The sequence below is a fragment of the Bos grunniens genome, chromosome 23 (assembly GCF_055505025.1).
Source record: "Bos grunniens cultivar Pamir isolate PY7600 chromosome 23, Bosgru_T2T1.0, whole genome shotgun sequence".
Classification (NCBI taxonomy): domain Eukaryota; kingdom Metazoa; phylum Chordata; class Mammalia; order Artiodactyla; family Bovidae; genus Bos; species Bos grunniens.
In genome coordinates, this window is record NC_141187.1 from 13,381,239 (window position 1) to 13,402,495 (window position 21,257).

The 21,257-nt window shown below is 49.8% G+C and overlaps 1 protein-coding gene across 16 annotated transcripts in view; it reads right to left on the bottom strand.

Moving 5' to 3' along the window:
• BTBD9 (BTB domain containing 9) overlaps positions 1-21,257 on the bottom strand; it is a 415,967-nt gene that overhangs the window by 20,215 nt on the left and 374,495 nt on the right. For all 16 annotated transcript variants that reach the window (XM_086371529.1, XM_086371528.1, XM_086371526.1 and 13 more), the window contains one exon: positions 4,943-5,021. In XM_086371529.1, coding sequence (XP_086227655.1) covers positions 4,943-5,021 — 79 coding nt within the window. The remainder of the gene's footprint in view (positions 1-4,942; positions 5,022-21,257) is intronic.

Consider the following 21,257-nt stretch of genomic DNA (forward strand, 5'->3'; position numbering starts at 1 on the left):
TGCGCACACGTGCCGGGCCCAAGTTAGGGCCAGGACATAAGACAAAAAATTACCACACTGCCTCTTTCCTCAGCTACATAAGTTCAACACATAACTGGAGCCCTGAGAGCTGCCTACAGACTGTCCACCCCATCCTCACTCTCTGTTACTGACTCGGCAAAGGCTTTCTTTCCTGTGGGTTCTTGTGAGCAGGAACTTGGTCGTTCCATATTGCGGAAAGGAAGCTTTTCCTGTAAGTCCTTTCTAGCCCGTGGGACTGCTTGTGCCCCTGAGGTCTCTACCTCCTGAAAAATCACTCCACAACCTGCTCTCCAACCAGGCTTCATCAAAGCCAAAATAAGAAACGGGCATAAGCGAAACAGGCTTAAGAAACAGGCTGACAGACTGACACCTCCTTAAGGACGAAGCAGCGTGCCTTTGCTGTTCTTTTGCGGTGACTAGCTGAACGCGAATGAAAGGTTTGTGAGAGACACCGCATCAGAACCAGCGCGGCTGCTGTGTGAGTATGAGTGGAAACTTCAGATCCGCCAGGATGTTTGTGGTCCTGTCCACAAGGCCGTTTCTAACCTCCTGCAGGCAGGAGAGCCACGTCTGCCTCCCAAGTAGCTCAGAGTCAGGCAGCAGTCAAGGCAGGTGGGCTGGAAGGACCTCACGGCTGCACTGGTGACTAGACCAGTAGAAAGTGATGGAGGAAAAAGCCAGAGAGACCTTTTTGGCTCTAGGCATCAGGGAAAATCAGATGAATGAAAATAACTGAAGGAGAGCAGGTTGGGGGGAGGGACTCGCTGACAGACAAACCGACATGTGCCTGCCCTCTAGTGCTGAGCATGAGAGGAGGATGGGAAAGCCGCCTCCCCTCCGAGTGGCAGAGGGAGGGGCGCGTCCAGGGGCAGAGCCAAGGAGGAGGGGCAGGATGACAGGCTCCCTGGTGGGCAATGAAAGGAAAAACGTTCTGAGAAGTTGAGATAGACGACAAGGAAATGCTGAGCAGACAAGGAGCAGGAGGTCACTGGAGCCAAGTGGCGCTGTCTTCGACAGGTAAACATTAAGGGAATTTATTGATAGAAGTCGTAAATGTAGCTAAAAAATTAAATGAATTCATTGCCTGGTGCTCACAAAGGAAGATGAGAGACAGATGCCAACAGCAGACACGCGCTTCCCAAAGGAGAGGCATGAAATGCCGAGGAAATCAGAAGCGTGCCCGGACAGGTGACCAAGAAATCTGAATGCCCGCAGCCTGCCTGGTGGTCATCACCCAAGAGCTGGCCCTGGTGGAGGGGTTGGGGGAGGGGGAGGGGGGCGGGGATTAGCCTGAGGCCAGATGTCGAGCCTGGTGCAGGAGGCCGGGCTGACTAGAGCAACACAGACACGTGACCACATTGGGCAAGAAATCCCCAAGGACTTTAGCTCTGGACCCTTCCTGTTGCCACATCCCCAGAGTTGCCAGCAGTTACAGCCACGTACACGCGCCACCTTCCCACCTTCTGCCCGGACAGCCTGCCCTCCTGCTGAATGCTCTTCAACTCACAGGGGTGCCAAGCCGCACTTCCCCACCTGGCTCTGCTCTGACACCCTCTCCGCATGGGGCAGCGCCTGCAGCAAACAGTCTTACCTGGGAGAACTGGCACGCTTCTTTCCCTATCTGCACACACCATCTTACCTCTCATGACAGAAACCAACTCCATCTACACTTCTTGAAATTCGCACAGTCTGTGGGCTGGTAACATTCACTATCTAAAGGGAAACAGGTCCTGGCTCTGAGTCAATGCAGGGTACTGATGCCCCTTGGCAGATAAGCCAGGACAGACTGAAGAATCCTGGCCTGCCTTCCACCCCATCCTCCACTGTAAGGAAGAGGCGTCCTGACCCATCTTCTCATGGCGTGGTTCTGGCTACATGGGACTCGGGACCAGGCTTGTCCTGGACCCCTGCCTGCTTTCCTTGCTGGCTGTGCCATCACAGTCCCCCCAGGAGTCCTGACCGACCCACCCCAGGCACCCTCCTTCCCTCACTCCTCTGACTCTGCACACATTCCTGCCCATCTCCAAGAAGGGGGATATGACGCCCAGAACTGGTATGGTGCAATAAAGAACGTTCTCTTTGAGGCTGTGCTACATCCCCGATACTCCATGAAATCAACTCTTGTGCCTTCTTGTTTGCTCTGAGAATGACACAGCTTATAGATCTTGCCTTGTGATCCCGGTCATTGTTTATTTTATGATTTGAGATGTTCCCAGGTTGGCAACACCACACTGAGGTTTTTCTTCCTGATCAATAACTCACTTGATAAAGCAGCTGAGCAAGTTGCTCATCAGCTAGATATGACGGGGTCACCAGTTTATTAGTGACCTAAGTCAACCCATTCAAACTGGGGACTCCAGTCTCCAAACTGGCGGGTCCCAAGTGGCTAGGGCTCCTTGCAGATATTTTTGTAAACTAATCGGGGAGAGATCTGGCATGCCAGCTTTTGAGTTCTGTAAGGGGAAATTATTCCTCTGGTCACTGAAGTGAGGGCCTAGGGGTCAAGACCTGGAAGAAGACCCTGACCTGACTTGCTCCAGTGCTTCTCAGCCTTCTCTGACTTAAGAATTCCTTCTACTGTTAAATGACAATTACAAAGTCCCATTCAGGAACTAAAGAAAATAAAACGGCTTTAAAAAAAAATGCATTATATAAGAAACAAGGGATTGCAAATAAAAATATTTAATTTTAGCTTCATATACTATTAAGTAAAGATACGTTCGAACTGTTTTCTAATTTAGTAATATACATGTAATTTAAGTGGTTAGAAAAATTGAGACTTATTGGTAAAATTTTAAAACTATGATGTTTTGTTTGGGGCTCAAATATCTATTAAAATACAGATTCAAATTTATACTTCTGTTACATCTTCAAAGAATAAAAAAGTGTTTTTATGACCTGATGTTTAGAATTCTTTAATTTTGTGTTTTAAAAACTATCAACGGCTTTCTTTATTTTATAATTTTCAGGTTTGTTTTGAAATAAAAAGGTAAGCAAAAGTTTCAGGCTTCTGTTTCTAAGCTCTTCTCTGCAAGAAATATATTGTGGGTGTGTATCATTTTTATTCTAAATAAATACAAAGGCAAAATGAATATACGTTATCACAATATTTTCACTGCTTAAAATGCTTTTCAAAGAACCAGAAGCACCTTGATGTGCCCTGGAGAACTCTCATCTGACAAATAATGCGCGATCCAGGGCCCACTGTGTAACGTGTGGGGCTCAGTGAAAAATGGAAATGTAGCGTCTCTCCTTCAAAAGGCAGAGAGAAAGCTTTTCCTTTTCTCCCAGGGTCTCTCCTGATGTGCCCCAGGGTTTTCATCTGCTCTTTGATGCTATGCTCGCTCCAGCTCGGGGGACAGCGTCAGGTCAGGGCAGATCCTCAGGGCACCCAGGGCCCCATCCTGTGATTAGCACAGGGGACCCACACCAGATCCTGGCTCTCCTCACAAATGTGTGGGGGTCCCACTGGGAGTGGCAGTGGGCACAGGGCAGGCTGAGGAGGCTGCATGGGTCCAGGCACCAGGGGTCAGGGTGGGTGGCTGAGAACCTGTCCTAGGGAAGGAGAAGGGGTGAAGGCTGGCCTGCAGGGAGCCCCTGGTGGATGCTCTTCCCTTAAAAAGAAAATCCAAAGGTAAGATTTCCAAGAATTTCAAGAGGATGCTGGAGAGCATTAAACCCCAAGCACAGAGCCCCTTCTGGGTATGGAGCCCCACGCAGCAGCCCTGGCCACACGCCCAGCACACTGGTCCTGTACAGATCTGAGAAGTTTACGCAGGGGTGAAACTGCAGGATGGTTACTATTTTTATGCCTTTCATTTACCTCTTGAGCTTCAACCTTACTGTTTCTTACGACTGTGGTCTTTAACCAGTGGTCAGGCCTTCAGGGTGTGTGCTAAGCACATCTGACTGTGTAAAAGCAAGAGCATGATGAGCAGATGGACCTGTGGCATGGCCACCTGCCAACTCCAACCCCTCACCGCCAGAGCTTACTCTATGCCCACCTGAGGAACAGAGGCTAAGCAATTAACTTACAGATGGATTATTTTGCACTCAAAATGGAAACAGACGTTCTTCTCACTTTAAGTGGTATGAGTGGGCCTCGGGTGGCTCTTGGAGCCCAGAGGGATGCAGGCTGTTGGGGGAGGCAGTCCCAGGGGTCTGGCACGGTCCTGGTTTGCACTCGGGTCCTATGCTGTCGCTCACAGTGCCCTCCCTCGGGCCCTCAAGGCATTGCAGGCACTGCCCACCCCTCTCTCATCTGAAGGAACCCACTGTGTCCTCCAGAGCCATTTCCAGCCAGAGAAGGCAGCACGTTTGAGGCCCAGGAACCTCACCTGCCGGCCATCCTGGCCTCGGGAGCCCAAACTTGAGAGAATAACTCACCCACTCTTCCCTCATGAATTCCACAGGTGGAGGGACACCCAGACAGTATGGCCCCAAATCACAGCTGCTCCCCAGAAACAAGGCCCAGGCCCAGGAGAGGAACAGGCCAGGAAGGAAGAGGCTCGCCCACGAACACTATGTGCAGGCCGGCGCAGGACTGGGTAGACGGACAGAGAAAACCTGCAACTGTGCATCCCGGCCGCCCCGTGGAGCTGGGGTTCCTCACACACCACACTTAGGGGCCCAGGGACCCTGAGAGGGCTGGCGTCTGGGAGGGGAGAGGACTCTTCAGGTCTCTGCACAGGGGACAAAGTGAAGCTGCAGGGCCTGCCTGCTGCTCGTGGTGAACAGACACCCAGAAACGGTAACAACAGTTCCCCTGTGAGCGAGCAGGGCTCCTCCTTCCTGTACCAAGCAAGCTGTCTGAACAATAGGCCACTGATGGGTGGAACCAACAGCTGCAGTTCACTTGGGCCGAGGCATTGCCCAGAGAGCAGGAAGTGCCGCTGTGTCTTTCACCAAAGGGGGCCCTTACCTCGTTTGCTGTGTTGTGTGTTCCAACGATTCGGATGAAGGATGCTGGGCGTCTTTCAAAAGTTACCGACTGCCAGGACCTGTGAGGAGAAGCATAAGCACTGCTTGGTTACACCGTCCTGTGATCCTTTGACGGCTCGGCCCAGCGGAGCCCAGGATGTGGAGGGGGCGGGGGTCTCCACCCACTGCGTGGAGTGGGGACAGGAGTACATGGTGCCCCACAATCTCAGCAAAGGAGGTGCTGCCCTTCTGTGAAGGCTCGACACAGGCAAGCATGAGATGCAGACCCGTGCACGTAGAGACGAGTGTGGCCACACGGGGGAGGGATCAAGGCGGGCGGGGCTCATGAAGTAACAGGGCCACGATGGTGCTGCCCTCAGAGGGCTGTGGGCCTAATGGCTGCACCCAGGTGGGCACAGTGACTTCCTGGGAGGGTCCTGGAAGAGGAGCTGAAGCAGGCAGGCAGGCCAAGGGCAGGGCGGCTGGGCCCAGCACTGCAGGTTGGGAGGGGGGCATTCACTGCCGTGAGAGCCCTGGGCTCCCATGTCTGACCCACCTCATGCAAGTGGTGGAGGCACCTGGGGAAGAAAAGGCAAGTTTCTCCACTGGCCTCCCTTCAGCCCTCTTTTTCTGGTTCCCAACGCATCCCCCAAACAGTTTAGTCTTTGGATGGGTGGGCTCAAAAGCAGCCCCAGGATTTTAAACGCCCCTCCTCATGGATCGGCAGGGGCTGGGCCAGTGGAGCAGGCCCCCAGTCTCTCCCGAGAGGAAGTGGTCTGCTCCCGATTTACCGCTCCCGGCTCGTCGGAAGGCATGAGGCGCTCGGCACCCGCGGCTGCAAACTCGGCTCATGCTTTCAGAAGCAGCATGAGGCGCTCGCGGCTGCCGCAGCCCTCCTCCGCACACATGGCGGAGCTGCCAGCTGCTGGGACGCTGTTTCCTGTAATTGTCTAATTACCGAGTAATGCTACCAAAGAAAATACACGTATTTGTGGCTTATTTCTCCCCCTCTGCTTTCAGGTGTTCCATCTTCCCTTTCACCATGAGCCGCCCACAGAGACTGATTCACTGCTGCCTGGACACCAGGCCCCTTGAGGTCATTAAAAAGTCATTACCATCCTATGTGCAAAGTCTGTGCCTCTGGAAGCAGTTTTCTGGAAACAGCATAAGAAAAATCACTCTGTCTGTAGAAAGGCTATTCATACATGAAGGTGATGCCATCTGACCATCCCCAGGGTCTGCATTCCTGGCCCAGTTTCTCAGTGTTTTGTTCCCAGACCCACACAGCTCCCTTGGAAAGCCCAAGCCCAGTGTGGGCCTGAGAGGAAGGCCCCGTGGGGCTTCAACACTGGACCTGGGCTCCGACAGGCCTGGGGGTCATTTCTGCACTAAGCACGGGGGCTGAGCACAGACTTGCGTTCTTTCTCCAGCAGGTAGGGGACGCTAGGGGTTCACAAAGCACAGGCATCAGAACCCCATCTCACTGCCAGCGGCAGTGACAGCACACACCAGAGCTGGTCCACTGCACTTCTCAGAGCCCTACTCCAGGCCAGGGCAACAGAGCTAGGGCAAGTGACTCAGCCAGTGACAACCATTCACTTCAGTCGCCCAGGCGAGTCCAACTCTTTGCGACCCCACGGACTGTAGCACGCCAGGCCTCCCTGTCCATCACTGACTCCCGGAGCTTGCTCAAACTCATGTCCATGGAATCGGTGATGCCATTCAACTGTCTCATCCTCTGTCATTCCCTTCTCCTCCTGCCTTCAATCTTTCCCAGCATCATGGTCTTTTCCAATGAGTCAGTTCTTCGTATCAGGTGGCCAAAGTATTGGAGCTTCAGCATCAGTCCTTCCAATGAATATTCAGGACTGATTCCCTTTAGGATGGACTGGTTTGATCACCTTGCAGTCCAAGGGACTCTCAAGAGTCTTCTCCAACACCACAGTTGAAAAGCATCAATTCTTCGGTGCTCAGCTTTCGTTATGGTCCAACTCTCACATCCATACATGACCACTGGGAAAACCGTAGCTCTGATATTAGGTTCAGCCAGTTTCACAAAAGGGATTTGGATGGAGAGGGGGCTGGGAGTGGAGGAGACAGAGAAGACTCTTCTTAGCTTTTAAGTCCTGTGCTTATCCAAAAAAATTGTCCAGTGCTTCTGGACAGGCAGGTAAGACCTGACTCTCGTGAGCTCACAACCCTCAACAACACGCTCAGGGCTCTGAGAGCACAGACAGGCCTGGCATTGCGCTCCTGCCCCCTGGACGACCCCACCCCCACCCTGCCCTACGTGTGGGGTGGAGGCTGAGGCCCTGAAGGGAGTGAGGGCTCATTGTGGGGTGTCCTGGGGGGAGCTGGGCCTGAACCCCACTCATTGTCCTGCTGTCGCCCCCTCGGCTCCATCTCCCGTCCCGCCTCCTGGGGGCTCAGGCCCTGGCCCCCCACCCTCTGCGGGGGGAGCTGCAGGGCCGCAGTCTGAGCAGGAGGGAGCACTGCTGGAGTAACAAGATCAGAAGGCCTCAATTTAATACCAATCCTCCATTGCACTGCATTAATATCTAATCATATTAGAGTTCATTTTCACTAACACAGCCCAAGAGGTGAACAGATGATTTCATCTTCAGCAAACTGGATGACAGCCCTAAGACCAAAGCACGAACAGGAAGGGAAGCCAGTCAAGATGAGGTAAGGAGCATCTCTTCCTCCCAAGTACCGGCTTCCATTTCCCCCGAATGTCTTCGAAACGGCTCTCCGCATGCCCAGCAAGGAATGACGAGGCGGCAGGGGGACAGTCATGGTTGTGTCGGAGCCACATGCATAGTCACGGCGCCACCCTGAGGAGGCTCACACATCACAGAGCCAGGTGCCGCCACCGCCGCTTGGTCTATGCAGAAGCTCAGCGCCTTTCTTACTGAGCTAGAGAGCTGTATGAAGACCCCTACTCGTCCAGGACTCTGCATCTCCTTTGTAGTAGGTGACACTCCCAGGAAGACAACAGAGCAACATCATTACTCAGTTCAGAGCCAAGGCGGGGTGCTGGGAGGACGTGTCTGAACAGGAACTACCAGTGTCAAAAAATATGCACAGCCTTTGCTCTGAGCACTTACCCCAAACAGAAAAACCCACACAGGAGTGACGTCCCAACCCTGGCACTGGCCAGCTCTGCAGCAGACAAATCACAAGCCCTCACTGAGCTGCAGTTTCCTCATTTGTCCAATGCTGATGGGAATAATACCACACCCTCCATCACAAAAATGCATCTAGAATGAGGTCTCAATTATGTTAAATTGTAAATATCTATACACATATGTATTCTAAGAGAGAGGTCTACAAGCATGTTTGCCAAAATATTGTTTGGGTGGAAGAACTTCAAGAGACATTAGCTGTAAACTTCTGCACTCTTTGTACTATTTAGTTTGGTAGAATGTGTATTAGAAAAAAGTTTCTAGCTTGCCTGCTATCCAAGCCTTTAACACAGATCATGTGATGTGAAGCAAGAGAAAATGCCAGTACTGGATTATTATGTAAAATATTTCCGGTTGAGAGACTCGCTGGGTGACAGTCAAGACAGCAGGTTTTAATCGTGGCCTTTCGTGACCCACAGGGAGGATGGCAAAGTGGCTGACAGCGTGGGCTGTGGAGCCAGGCTCCTGGGTTTGAACTTTTAGCCAGCTCTGTGACCTCAGACAAGCTACTTAACCCTTCTGGGCTTCAGTCTCCTCTCTGTAAAATGAGGATAACAGACATAACTATCTAACTTTTTGTGTGCGTAAAGATTAAATACATTAACAAATGTAAAACACCTAGAACAGTACTGGCATACGCTAGGTTCTAAGAGAAAGAGCTGATACTGTTATTACTACTGTAATTACCTGCCAGCCACACAAACCTGGACAAGACACACCGTTTCCTAGGGACCCCACTGTGAGTCACCAAGTTTGCTGGTGTTGATTTAGTGACTACTGCAGAGATTCCCACCACACTCCATCAGCACCCATTATACCCATTACTTGGAGGCAGACAAGGTAGCTGGGCTTTGAAGGAATTAAGCAAGTATTTGGCGAAAGCACTCTTGGGGTTGGTGCCTGCTAGGTGTTATGGGAAACATGCAAGACGGAGTGCTGCCCTGATGAAGTTTACGATCTCTCTGGGGAGATCAGCGGTCTTTCCATAATCAGAGGACAATACAAACTGTACTATGGTCCCAACTCATAACCTGGTGGTGTTCCAAAACCTCCCTGGTAATTGGCTGTTTAAAGTTTGGAAGCAGTTTTTTCAGAGAAATAAAGCCATACATTTTGATTGAGTTCTAAGACCCACCCATAAAACTTACTTTAACCCATAATGAGGCTGAAATATTATGTATATGAAGTTTAAAAAAGGAAGGAAAAAAATGTTGTTGTTGCCATAGTAGTAATTAAACAAGCCAGAAAAACAAGTGATTTAAAACAGTCTCTTTAAAGCTGCTGCTTGAGGAATGAGGATTAAATACTACAACACATATGAAATCCTGGGGCTGTCACTGAAATATGGTAGGTGGTCTGTTAACAAGGAGAGTGAAAAAGCGGGTCAAGAGCTCTCATCCTGAAAGGCTCTTCTGACTGCAGACCACGGTGTGGTCCACAGGGGGCTTCACGATCGCTGTGCACATGTTACTCACGAAAACCGTACATGCTTGTAAAGTGTGCTCTGAGTATTCTGGGGAAGGAGATATGCTGAATTCATGAGAGCGGCTGTCTCTCAGGAGAGGGTGAGGAGTGGGCTCTGCTGATGGGGAACAAAGGACACTTCAACACCAACTGCAATGTTCCATTTCTTTGATGAAAATAAAAAGACAAAGTGTATGTGAAAAACATTAACTACAGTCAATTCCAGGGGTGAGTATGTGAATGAATGTTATAATAGTTTTTATTCTTTTCTGCATTTTAAATAGTTCTTGAAATGAAAAGAAAGCAAGGAAGGAAGGAAAGAAGGGATTAAAATGGTGTCTGTGTTTAATGAGAGAAAGAATTAGCCAGAGGTGAAATTAACTAAACTGGAAATATAAAAATTAGGGGGAAAGTGGAGTCAGTCCCTCCGGGGGGTGTGCCAGGTTTCTGGATAGCTGTGTCTTTATCCAAAGCAAGCAGAGGACAGGCAGCTGGCAGGTGGGAGAGGAGGGTGTGGTTGTCAGTGGTGAGAGCGGGGTGGTACCACACAGGCCCAAAGGGCTTGTCCGAGACCGCCTTTGCATCCTCAGCCTTGTCCTGTCTTCTCTGGGGATCCTGCAGATTCTATGCCAAGGGTGCCTGGTCTTTTCAGCTCTGAAAAATTACGTGATTTTGCCACTTGTGCTCTAAGGAGAAAGAGAATGTCAGAATTTTTCTATAGCAGAACTGGTGGACACCGGGGAGAGGGCCAGGAGTGTTTGGCCAGGGCCAGAATGGCAGTTCAACACAGCAAACTGAGTAAGTGGGTTAACCTTTGCTCCCTCCACTCAAAGGGCAGTTAGGAAATTCCACGTATGTTTCATATCGCATATATGTGTTCTAATACACACACACATACACACACGAGCATAAAACAAGCACAAAGAAAGCACGAAAGATGTCACCATCTTTCTTTGCCAACACCTCAGAGAGAAACACCCAGGAAACAAGTGGATTCACACTGCAGGCCCCGGAACGGCTCATGTCCTGAGTCACCAGCCACTGCTGAAGGTGGGGGCAGGCAGGAGGCTGGCTGAAAACAGGTAAAAGGAGCAGGTGGGCTCCCCAACCCCCCTTTTCTTCTTCCTGCACAGCGGAGATGAGCCCTTTTCCACCTCAGCAGGAGACAGCGATTTCACTCTAGAGTCCTTTAACAGAGCGGGTCTAGATTCTGGGACACCAGGCACAGCAGAGGGTGGGCCCTTCAGGGACTGAGCACAAGGAATACACATGAGTGAACACCTTAGACAGCACGACTTCCAGCCCCCTCCCCCTCCCGCCTCGTGGCTCTCAGGCCACCGTGACTCAGGCTTAACCACAGGCAGGGGACTGGAGGACCCCTCTGAGACTCTGACCAGCCCAAGAGGAAAGAGCTAGAGATACTCACCTACCTTGCTCCCCTCTGTCCCTCTATGCTTGCTTCCGTTAATACTTCTTGAGAGCTTAATGAGGAAGGCCCTATTTTCAACTCTGCCCTCAAGAAGCTTAGCTTCTAGTGGGGGAGAGAGAGACAAATAAAATAAATAAAGAAATAGAAGAGTTAAAGAAGGGCTATGGAAAAAAAAAAGCAGTGTAAGTAAACGGAGAGGAGCACATGGCTTTAGATAATATCTTTAAAGAAGTTCTCTGGTGAAGTCACAAGTGGGTTGAGACCCACACAATGGACCTGAAGAGCATTTCCGTGAGAAGGAACAGGCGGTGCCCAGAAGGCTAGATCAGAATGAGCGGACAGGGGTCTCTCAGTGAAACGCCTGAGCCAGGTCTGATAACCCTGAATCAAGTCCGCAAACCCCCGCACAGAAAAAGCTTTTTGACAGCTTTCTCAGTGCCTAACGCTTCACTGCAAACAACCGAAGATCACCAAAGACTCTGACATGAACGATAAGAGACCAAACACAAATGGAAAAGAAAGATAACTCAGAGGATATAAAGTTTAGAAAGCAGAGTAAAACTTCAGAAAAAAACTTATATTACCCCTAGAAAGCGAAAAGAAAACATTATCGCACCCTTGAAATAAGAATAAAATAGTGTGAAAAAGAAATACCTGGAAAATAAGAAAATGATCTTGCAAATTAAAATTATGAATTGAAAGAAGTAATTCAACAAAATAGAAACTCAAGTCGAGGAAATTTCCTAGAATACCAATCAAAATGACAAAGAGAAAATGGAAGAAAAAGGATAAGAGAATGAGATGATTAAACCAAGAGGTTCACTATCCAATTAGCAAATGTTTCAGAAAAAAAGAGCAGAAAAGACACAAGTTATAAAATGTAAGAATAGCACAAGAAATTTTCCCAGATATGAAGGACATATGTTTCTAAGTTAGAGGCCACTGAGTGGCCGCTACAATGAAGGAGAAAGCAAAGCATCTTGCTGAGAAACAGAAGATCTAAATGCTTCTGGAGGGGAGGAAGGTGTGGGAACCAGAACCACATGAGATTTTTCAAAAGCTTTAACTCAGGGGTGCTCCCAGCACAGGAGTGTGGCAGGCGTAGAGCCGGCGCTGCAGTACTGTTAGCCCCACAGGAGAACAGAACCAGCTTAAACGCGCATCACTCAGGCCTGGTTAGGTAGACTGTGGTGCGTCTCTGCCCTTACCACCAGAGACCGCGCAGCAGGAGAGACGGGAATCGAGAAATTCAAGCGATCTCCAAGGTGCAGAAAAACTGTATTTAAAAAAATGGGAAAAACACACATTTTTATATGTTTACACATAAACTGTCACCTCTGGACAAAGAGGTGGGTGGGAACGAGACATTTCACTGTTTATAGTTTTATATTTTTAAACCATATTAAATATACTTTCTTTGAACGTATTGTTTTTTCAAAATGAACAGGGTCTGGGCTGGAAAAGAGTGAAGCAGGGGATTATTGCTCTTTTGTTATAAGCCTTGTGCGCCTACTTGACTTTGAAAACTGAACATGTATATCTTTGATAAAAAATGTAAAGGTTCAAAAGTGAAAAAAAAAAAAGAGCAAAGCCAAGAACAGGAGAGAAGGCTGTGGTGGTGAGGAGTGGGAAGGGTATGTGGGGAGCATTTTTTTTATAACCTGCGCGAGCAGGGCTGGAAGGCAAAGGTAAACCTTCAGAAAAGATTCTCGAAAAGGAAGGAAATACTGAAGTTGCCCCCTGTCAACTGAGCATCCACAGTGGCACACCCCCCGCAAGCCGCGGGCACAGGGCCGGGCGGTGCTGAAGGTGTGGGTGAGCCTCTGGGTGCTGGACGGAGCCTGAAGACCTCTGCCGGGTGGGGTGCGCCTCTCGAGCTGACCTGCCGACCCTCTTCCCCCCGAGCGTGCTGTTCTTAGTCTGCCGCCCGGCTGCCATGAGCCAAGGACCATGCTCATTTCTTTAGCCACATCTAAACACGCGCCGTGAGGAAGATGGACTGGGCACGTGAGGGTGGGCGCGTCTTCCACGACGTGGTGAGGTGGGAACCCTGGCATCGTCACCGCTTTGAGACTGGGCCCTGGAGCATTCCCCCTGGCTCCCGGCCTGGCACGGCCTGCCGCCCCCTCTCTTGCCCAGATCTCCGGCGCCAGGCCACACTGAAGCCCTCCGCGGTGCAGGCCTCAGTGACCCATCTGGCACCTGAGAGTACATGCTTTTGTCTAGCAGGACGTTTAACTGGATTTTATGGCCGACTTGCTGCCCCGACCTAGAGGGGATTCTGGGCTTGTGCCATTCACTCTGTCTGTCCCTCCATTTAGCACCTATTTATCCACAGCCCTCTATGTGCCAGGCTTAGGAAGAACGGCGCCAAGGCTGTCTAACCAACCGAAGCCCTGAGGGGGCAGGGACACAGCCTGTCAGGAGCCCCTGGGGACCTGTGACCCTTTGGTCATAGGCTGGTCAGGTCACAGAGGGGAGGCTCACAGATACACTTTGCTGGTTTACAGAGTAGTTTTTAAAACTTTAGTTGCCGTTTAAAAATTAAAAGATGTCACACAAAAATACAAATTCCTGGAGACTTCCCTAGTGGCCCAGTGGCTGGGACTCCACACTCCCAATGCAGGGGGTACCAGGTTCAATCTCTGGTCAGGGATCTAGATCCCACATGCCTCAACTAAGACCCTGTGGGCAGTCAGATAAATAGATACTTTTAAAAAATAAAACTTCTGGTTCCTCTTGAAAACCAGATGAACTGGCGTCCTGGGGTTGTGTGGAGACAATACTGGCTGGCGCCGAGGTGGACGTGATGGCCTCGGCTGCTCCCCTGGGGTGTCACCCTCATGCCTGGGGGCTCTGCCCTGGCCAGGTCCACCTCGCTCACTCCCAACCCTGCCCCCGGCCCAGGGGGTCGCCAGCATTCTACCCCAGCCTTATATACAGCTCAGGGAGTGTTAAATAGAGGGAACTCAATTTCGAACTCTTATACAGGAATCCTAGAAACCTCAAAATTCTTGGGGAATCTAACGAAGTGATACACAAATTATGTTTCTGTTAAAAAAAAAAAATCTATTTATCGTCTTACACTGTTCTCTTCTTGGCCTCAACACAGTATGAGTGGCGTTCGTGGAGAGACCCTGCAGCTGACACGGTCTCCAGTGCTGGATGCCTGCCCTCTGTGGCCAGATTAACAGAAGTCAGGTTCCAGCGAGACCAATGGGTTCTCAATCCTGGCTACATGTTGGGGTAACCCATGGGGCTTCGGAGACCAGTTAAAACTCTCCGGGGATGGGCCTTGCATGAGCCTGTGTTCAACTGAGGTGGAGCCCCTCCGCGGGCTGGGGTGTCTGGTGGGGAGCAGTTTGCTGGGACGATGGCTGTCACCTGTCCCAGTTACAGTCCAGAGCAGCCTTCCCCTAGCTTCCTCCCGCCCCAGGGACTTCTGGACCAGGAGTACGCTGCAGGGGCGGGGGGGTGGGGCGGGGGGGTGGGGGGGATGGGCGGGGGCAGTGGTGCGGGGGTGGTGGCAGGGTGGAGGGTGGGTAGGTGGGCATTTTACACTTCCTGGCCAAGGTGGGTCTTAGGTCTCTCTGGTGAATGCACTCACATTTAATGCTTTAACCTGAGCAGGTCTTGGCTTCACTATCCCTGCTCAGAGCCTAATTTTCCCTTTAAGAGAAGTTTCCTCTCAAAGAGAAGGTCGAGATCTTCCTGTCAGCTCCTCCTAAGAGTTGAGCGCAACGCTTCTAGCCCTGTGGCAGCTACAGAAAGGTGTGTGTCCTGGGACCTCTGAGGAGTGTCTGAACCAGAGTGTGGGGGAGACAGACGAGGGGGGCTGTTTCCATGCACATCTCGCTCAGCCCCCATCCCCAAGCTCCCCGCTCCCTCTCTCTGCTATGCAGCTCTCCTTGATTCCCCTAAGGGGACGCAGTAATTGATGATTAGCATTCCAAAGCTTGCCTTACATCCTGCTAGCCCGTCATATTTAATTACATTTTAACTATATTCGTCTTCGATAATAGCACGAACATAATTTAGATAATTATCTCTCTCTCTCTTATTCTCTGACTCTGTCTGTCTCACTTAGAGCTCCTCGCAACAAAAATCGCTTCCTCGGCTCAAACACATAAACAGACTCTGGGGCCAAGTGCTTTTCTCTCTCTCTTGCAAAGCAGCTGTGCCAGAGACGCGGTGGTTTTGAGTCTCATGCAGAAAAAAAGAAAATGCATGTTTCCTCCTGCCTCTTTATCCATGTTTGTACACAACTGGTGGTGGGAGTTGCTGTCTGTTTCTATGCGTGTGCGCACACATACATCTGCATCTGGGCAAGAGCTTTTGTGTGGTGTAGAAACAGGGGAGGCCTCGTCAATCAAATTACTGTCTACAAAGCACCCTCTTGGTCTGGCATTTCCTTCTTACAAGGTTTAATGCTTTCCCTCGCAAATTTAAACTCTGTTGAAATTTCTAAATGTCTGGGAAGTCTTTAGAAGAGATGTGTTCTTTCTAATAGGGTTTCTGTCACACTTGGATCATATAATTAAAGACCTTTACCCCTGCCTGTTGTCTGCCTCCTCCAGGAGACCGTCAGGAGAAGAGAGAGCTAGCTGGGCTTCTCCAAGGGAGAGTGTAACTTCAGCTGATGGCTGCAGAGTCAGGAGTCCCTACCGACCCTCCCGAACGCCTGAGTCACCTGCCATCGGGGTCCAGGTCTAATCGCCCCTCCCCTCCCCCTTCTCAGGGCGAAACGTGTTCCTCAGCAGCCTTAGTTCATGAGTTTTTCTGAGGAAGCTGACCAATAGAGCTGAGCTTTTTAGGTCCAAAGATTTTATGCTGCAAGGTTCACATCTCTAAGGAGATTTATGAACAAATAAGGGAATAAGAAATTGGTTCAGAAATAGCTTACTACCCAAGATCACCTTGCTCAGAATATAGAGATCTAGAGCCTGAAATAAGTTCAACAAACCGATTCATAAGACACGGTATGGAGACTGGGAGGTCCTCATCCACACATTCTCCAGGTTCCATTCATTTCTCTGGAGTTCTAGAAGGCTCCAGTAATAAGAATTTCGTATTAAAAATTCACTGTGGCTCAGGTTTGTCTGATATTGAAGAATTAGCCATTAACTGAAGATCACTTATTCATCTTCTTCAGACAAAATTCATTATTCCACATTACAAACAAACATCTTTTTCTTCCCCCTCTGATGAATAAATGCCAGCAAATTGTCCCTACACTGGGGGCACTGGCAGGAGGTGGCTGAATGGGGCTGTGTTTCTGAGTTAACAAGGGGACTCTGGCTGCCACAGTGGGAGGCCACGTGTCCCTGATGTCCCTGGAAATAAACACTCGAGCAGACTCCAGAAGCCAGGCAGTGTTGAGACCAAGGTTTTGCCGTCCCTGGGCAGAGTCCACCAGTGCACCTCTGGGGTGCTGAGGCCCACTGTGAGTGGCTGATGGGCAGAAGGGAAGTCAGCAAGCTGCCCACAGGCAAATGAGAAGCCAGTTGGCATGGTGAGAGGCTGCGGGGTCCTGTCCTTGGTGGGGTAAAGAGACACACCTGTGTGGCCCTGCCCTGGAGGTGAGGAGAGCAGAGGAGCAAGGGGTTCCACACGCTGTGCTGCTCCTTTCCAGAACGGACTGGACCAAGCTAGGCCGGGCCTGTGGTAGGGTGGGGAGGACTTGCCTCTCCTCCCTTGGGGCCCTGCACTGGCTCCAGTACCTTGATTTGCTCCATGCTGTTCATTAGGGATGTTCCTACTTTTGATCTCTCAGTACCCATCTCAGGTGTTTGGAAATTTTGCTGAAATTTGCCTGGAATACAATCAGCACCTGGGTCTGGGTCTCCCCTGAAAGGATGGAGGAGCTGGCGGCTTGACCACACTTTCTGCCAGCAGGCAGCCCTGAGGGCTGGACGGAAGGGCAGATCCAGCTCGCTGTTCCCCAGAGGATTCCCTGTCCCGGGCAAGCACGATGCTCAGCACAAGTATTGATTTAATGACGCCAGTGGCTCCTTCCAGCCTCTAAGGAGCTTGGAATCACTCTGAAGAGGCCTGTTGCTTCCAAGGACAGTGCTGCCTCCTCCCGGCTCTGGTTGACCACAGCCACCTCCACGTGTCCCACCACAGCACCCGCCCCTAGGTGTGCGCTGGAAACGTGAGGACCAGGCGTGGGCAGGAGCCGATTTTCAAATGTTAAGAATTTGGCAATTTCATTTCCTAGTGTTTTAAATACCAAAGGGATTTAGAATACAACGAGGGCTAAATGCCCCCTGAATTTTAGGTTTAATAAAAAGTCTGCTTTTATGGAAATTCATGCCAAAAGCCTGTGTGTGCAGAACGAAACCTGGCCCTGACCTCAAAAACCCACAACAGTACACAGAGCAAAGCAAGCCAGCAGCCCACCAGAAGGACCGCCAGACAGTCTCTGAATCAAACCTGACCAATTTCATACATAAAAATTACACTAAGCCCCTTAGGGCTTCCAGATCTTATGACATGCCAAATTCGTGCAGCACCTCACACTGGGAGGGAGTGAGGGGAGATTATTCAGTAAAAACTTAAAAATAGACTCTCCCTCTCCAGCCATTAAGGGCTTGATATTTGTAACTGAACAGATAAGAAATTGGGAGCACTGGAAGGGAGCTTAAAAAATCTCCAGAGTATTATATATAAAGTTTCTTTTTGATGAAAACTATAGCTCCTAGCATGGAGCTGCCCAAGATTAGCCTAGAGCCATTTATCACTGGGAATCTCTGAATGTGAGTTCTATAATGAAAAGGTGACAAGTATTCGTGATTGGCCCCATAAAGGTCTCTTCTGGAACTTGCATAAGCTGCCACATTCCACACAATTAAAGCAAGACAGGGAATGACCAGAATGAATGTAAGGCAGTTTGTGCATATAACAATCTTCCTTCAGGGACATTTTCTGAGGGTAAAAAAGTTGAGTTAAAAAAAAAAATCATCTCTTCCTCTTTTCCAACACTTTATTGATTAAAAAATAAAAAATCACTGCCACCTTCAACGTGGTGTTAGTAACTTTTCAGGCCCAGCCTTTGCTGGCCTAGACCTCTCTTAAGACTTAGAAGAGGCGAGTGTTCCCTTGCAGGCACCCTGCTCTCCAGGGCTGGTTTTGAGTCCTTCCCAAAGGGGACTGCAAGGACATCCAACCAGTCCATTCTGAAGGAGATCAGCCCTGGGATTTCTTTGGAAGGAATAATGCTAAAGCTGAAACTCCAGTACTTTGCCCACCTCATGCGAAGAGTTGACTCACTGGAAAAGTCTCTGATGCTGGGAGGGATTGGGGGCAGGAGGAGAAGGGGACGACAGAGGATGAGATGGCTGGATGGCATCACTGACTTGATGGACGTGAGTCTCAGTGAACTCTGGGAGTTGGTGATAGACAGGGAGGCCTGGCGTGTTGCGATTCATGGAGTCGCAAAGAGTCGGACACGACTGAGCGACTGATCTGATCTGATCTGAAAGGGGTCTCTGACCCCTTCCCAAATTCCTGTTGTACAGTGGCCTAGACCCAGGCAAGAATGAACTTTCCCGTGACCTTGCTCCACCCATCTCAGCACCTTCAGCCAGGCCACTGGGCATCATTATGCTGGTGCCATAGGAAGAGGCAGCTGCGAGCTCCAGGAAATTCAGTGTGGTAGACATGGAGACAGGACAGGAGACAAGCAGGGCATGTGATAAGTGCATACACTGAATAATTTAGAAAATTTCTGACACAACAATCAGATGCGAAGCCAGGTAGGAGGATTCAGCTCGGCAAGGAGAGAGGCTAGCTGTACAGCAGGCCAGGGGTTATAGTTAGATCCTTTCAATTAGGCTCAGGGAGAAAGAAACTGCATGGAAGGTACCTTGCTGTTTGTGGCAAATCCTGACTCCCCTTCAACCAGCAACCTCAGAGATTTCCGCCTGTTTTCTGAACCTAGGCTCTGTGTGTGTGTGTTTGCATGCCTAAGATTCGATGCAGTGTATTTCTTCACACCTGCTTTGAATTCCGTTCATGCCCCCAAGGCTAAGACATCAAACAATGACTTCTTTACAACTTCATAGTAAACAGGCAGCCGTGAGACACACAAAAATACGGCTTCCTTTCAGGTTGTGTTTCAATCTACCCTAGTTATCCACCATGCTAGTCCCCGGCCCTAAGGGTTTTGCAGAGTTGAAGGCAGATGCCAAGAAGTCAAAATGCATCCAACAAGGTTAAAAGTTACCCTTGGCACATGGAAATCTCCTGCCATACAATACTGTAGAACTGTTGCTGAAGCTAAATCAGCTTATTTTTCTGTATTATTTCTTGGGGAAGAAGGCTGCTGGGTGAAGGAGATGGGTGAGAAAACTAACCAGTAACTCTTTCTGATTCCACTGTCAGGCTTTAAAATCAGATAGATCAGCTATTAATCTCAGAAAGCCGGCCGTGAGTGTATGTAATAAATTTGTCATCATTTTATGAATAAGCTCTTGGTCATGAGGGCTTACTGTCTGGCAGTTCACCTTTTCCATGATATTTTCTATCACTTGTATTTTGGAGCGGCTTAGAAAGAATATTATTTGTGTTCCTGGAGATTGGAACATAAAGAGCGCTCTGAGTGATGGAGATGTACAGGCAGGCTTCATGTCCGCCCCTGGGCTCGCTAGGCAAACAGTTTAGCAACGCTCGAGTGCACAGCACCCGGGGACAGGAACATGGGCCAGGCCCAGGAGCGCCCGCAGCCCCCAGCAGCTGCTAACCACGGCCCTGTTAGAGCTGGATGACGTTGCACATGCCCATTGGCTTTATGTCAAGGACTGTCAAATAGAGCTGTTGGTAATCACAGCTGGCAAGTGGTTTATTCAATATTTTTGAAAAGTTCAACCAAGTGTGTGAAAGCCCAAAGTAGATCTTCCTAAAGTTGCTAGATGATTTTTACTCATCTCCCCGCTTTGCTGTGGCTCAGCCTCTATCAGGATCACACTGGTGTCCTGCTGGGCAGTCCTGAAGGGCTGTGGTGTGTGAGATGCAGAAATGGATGAAATTTCAGCTGTTCTGTCATTCAGCTGGGTTTTTTTTTCTCCCCATCAAGTCAGCAGAACTCTAGATCTGAAACTCTGTATTGAGAAGCCTTTAAACTAGAGATGAACCACAACCACCACCACCCCCGCCCCCGCCCCACTCCAGTATCACCACCACTAATAACAATCCCAGCCCTTGCCTAGAGACGGCTCCAGGAAGAAGACCCCTTGAGGGGCATTGATTTCAAGGCTCTGGGCAGGGTATCTTTATTTTCACCCTTTGCTCCTCGTGAAGGACTGTTACTCATCTATAACTGAAGATGACAAATGTCCTTTTGGAACCATTTCTTCTGGATGTGACAAAACATCACGGGAGGGACCTGTACTAAATTAACCATGAACCTGACACTGTACCACCTGTGGACTCAGTGCTCGTGATGAGTGCTGGCTGTACCTTTGGGAGATACATCTTAGCTTTTATGATTTTCTTGTCAGTTTCACAATGTTTGTTGGGAAGATCATGACTCCCAGTTTTGAATCATGTGCCATTAGCCAGTGGATCTGGGACGCAGAAGACTGGTACAGGCTCTGCAGAGTGTTTCTGAGAACCCCTGGCTGGCACCCCTTTTCATAGCAAATTATAAGTCTGGTTAGATACACTAGTGTGCATTCTACAGAAATGCAGAATTTGGGAAATGCAGGTTCCCTCTGAAGACCTGGATGTTGGGACCCCCACAAGTCTGGTAGTATTAGGTTTATGTGACATGTTCCAAAACTCTTATGATTTTCCCCCAGTATGGGAGTGCTCAGCAGTGAAATTCTCTCTGGGCCGCGTAACAGAACCAGAACACAATGACCTGTGTTGTCGCTGTCACTAGCACCGTCACAGTGAAAAACAGAGCAACTACCTTCTGGAGAGAACAGAGGCGATGTTCCAGTCCATAGAGTTGTGTGTCCAGGGTGATTCTTCCGTGTGGTGTGATGTACTCTCCCTGGGTCTCCAACTTGAGCTCCCCAGCATCGCCTGGAGGGAACGCTGGCACAGCCAGCCAGCACCGATTCCCCAAGTTTCTGATTCAGGAGGTCTGGGGTGAGACCTGAGAATTTGTATTTCTAACATGTTCCCAGGTGATGCTTACCGCCTGGGTACCACACTTCAAGACCCACCATTCTGCTCTATAACAAGGAGGATGAGCTTATGTTCTACTAGGTAGGAAGCACAAGCTGGAAAAA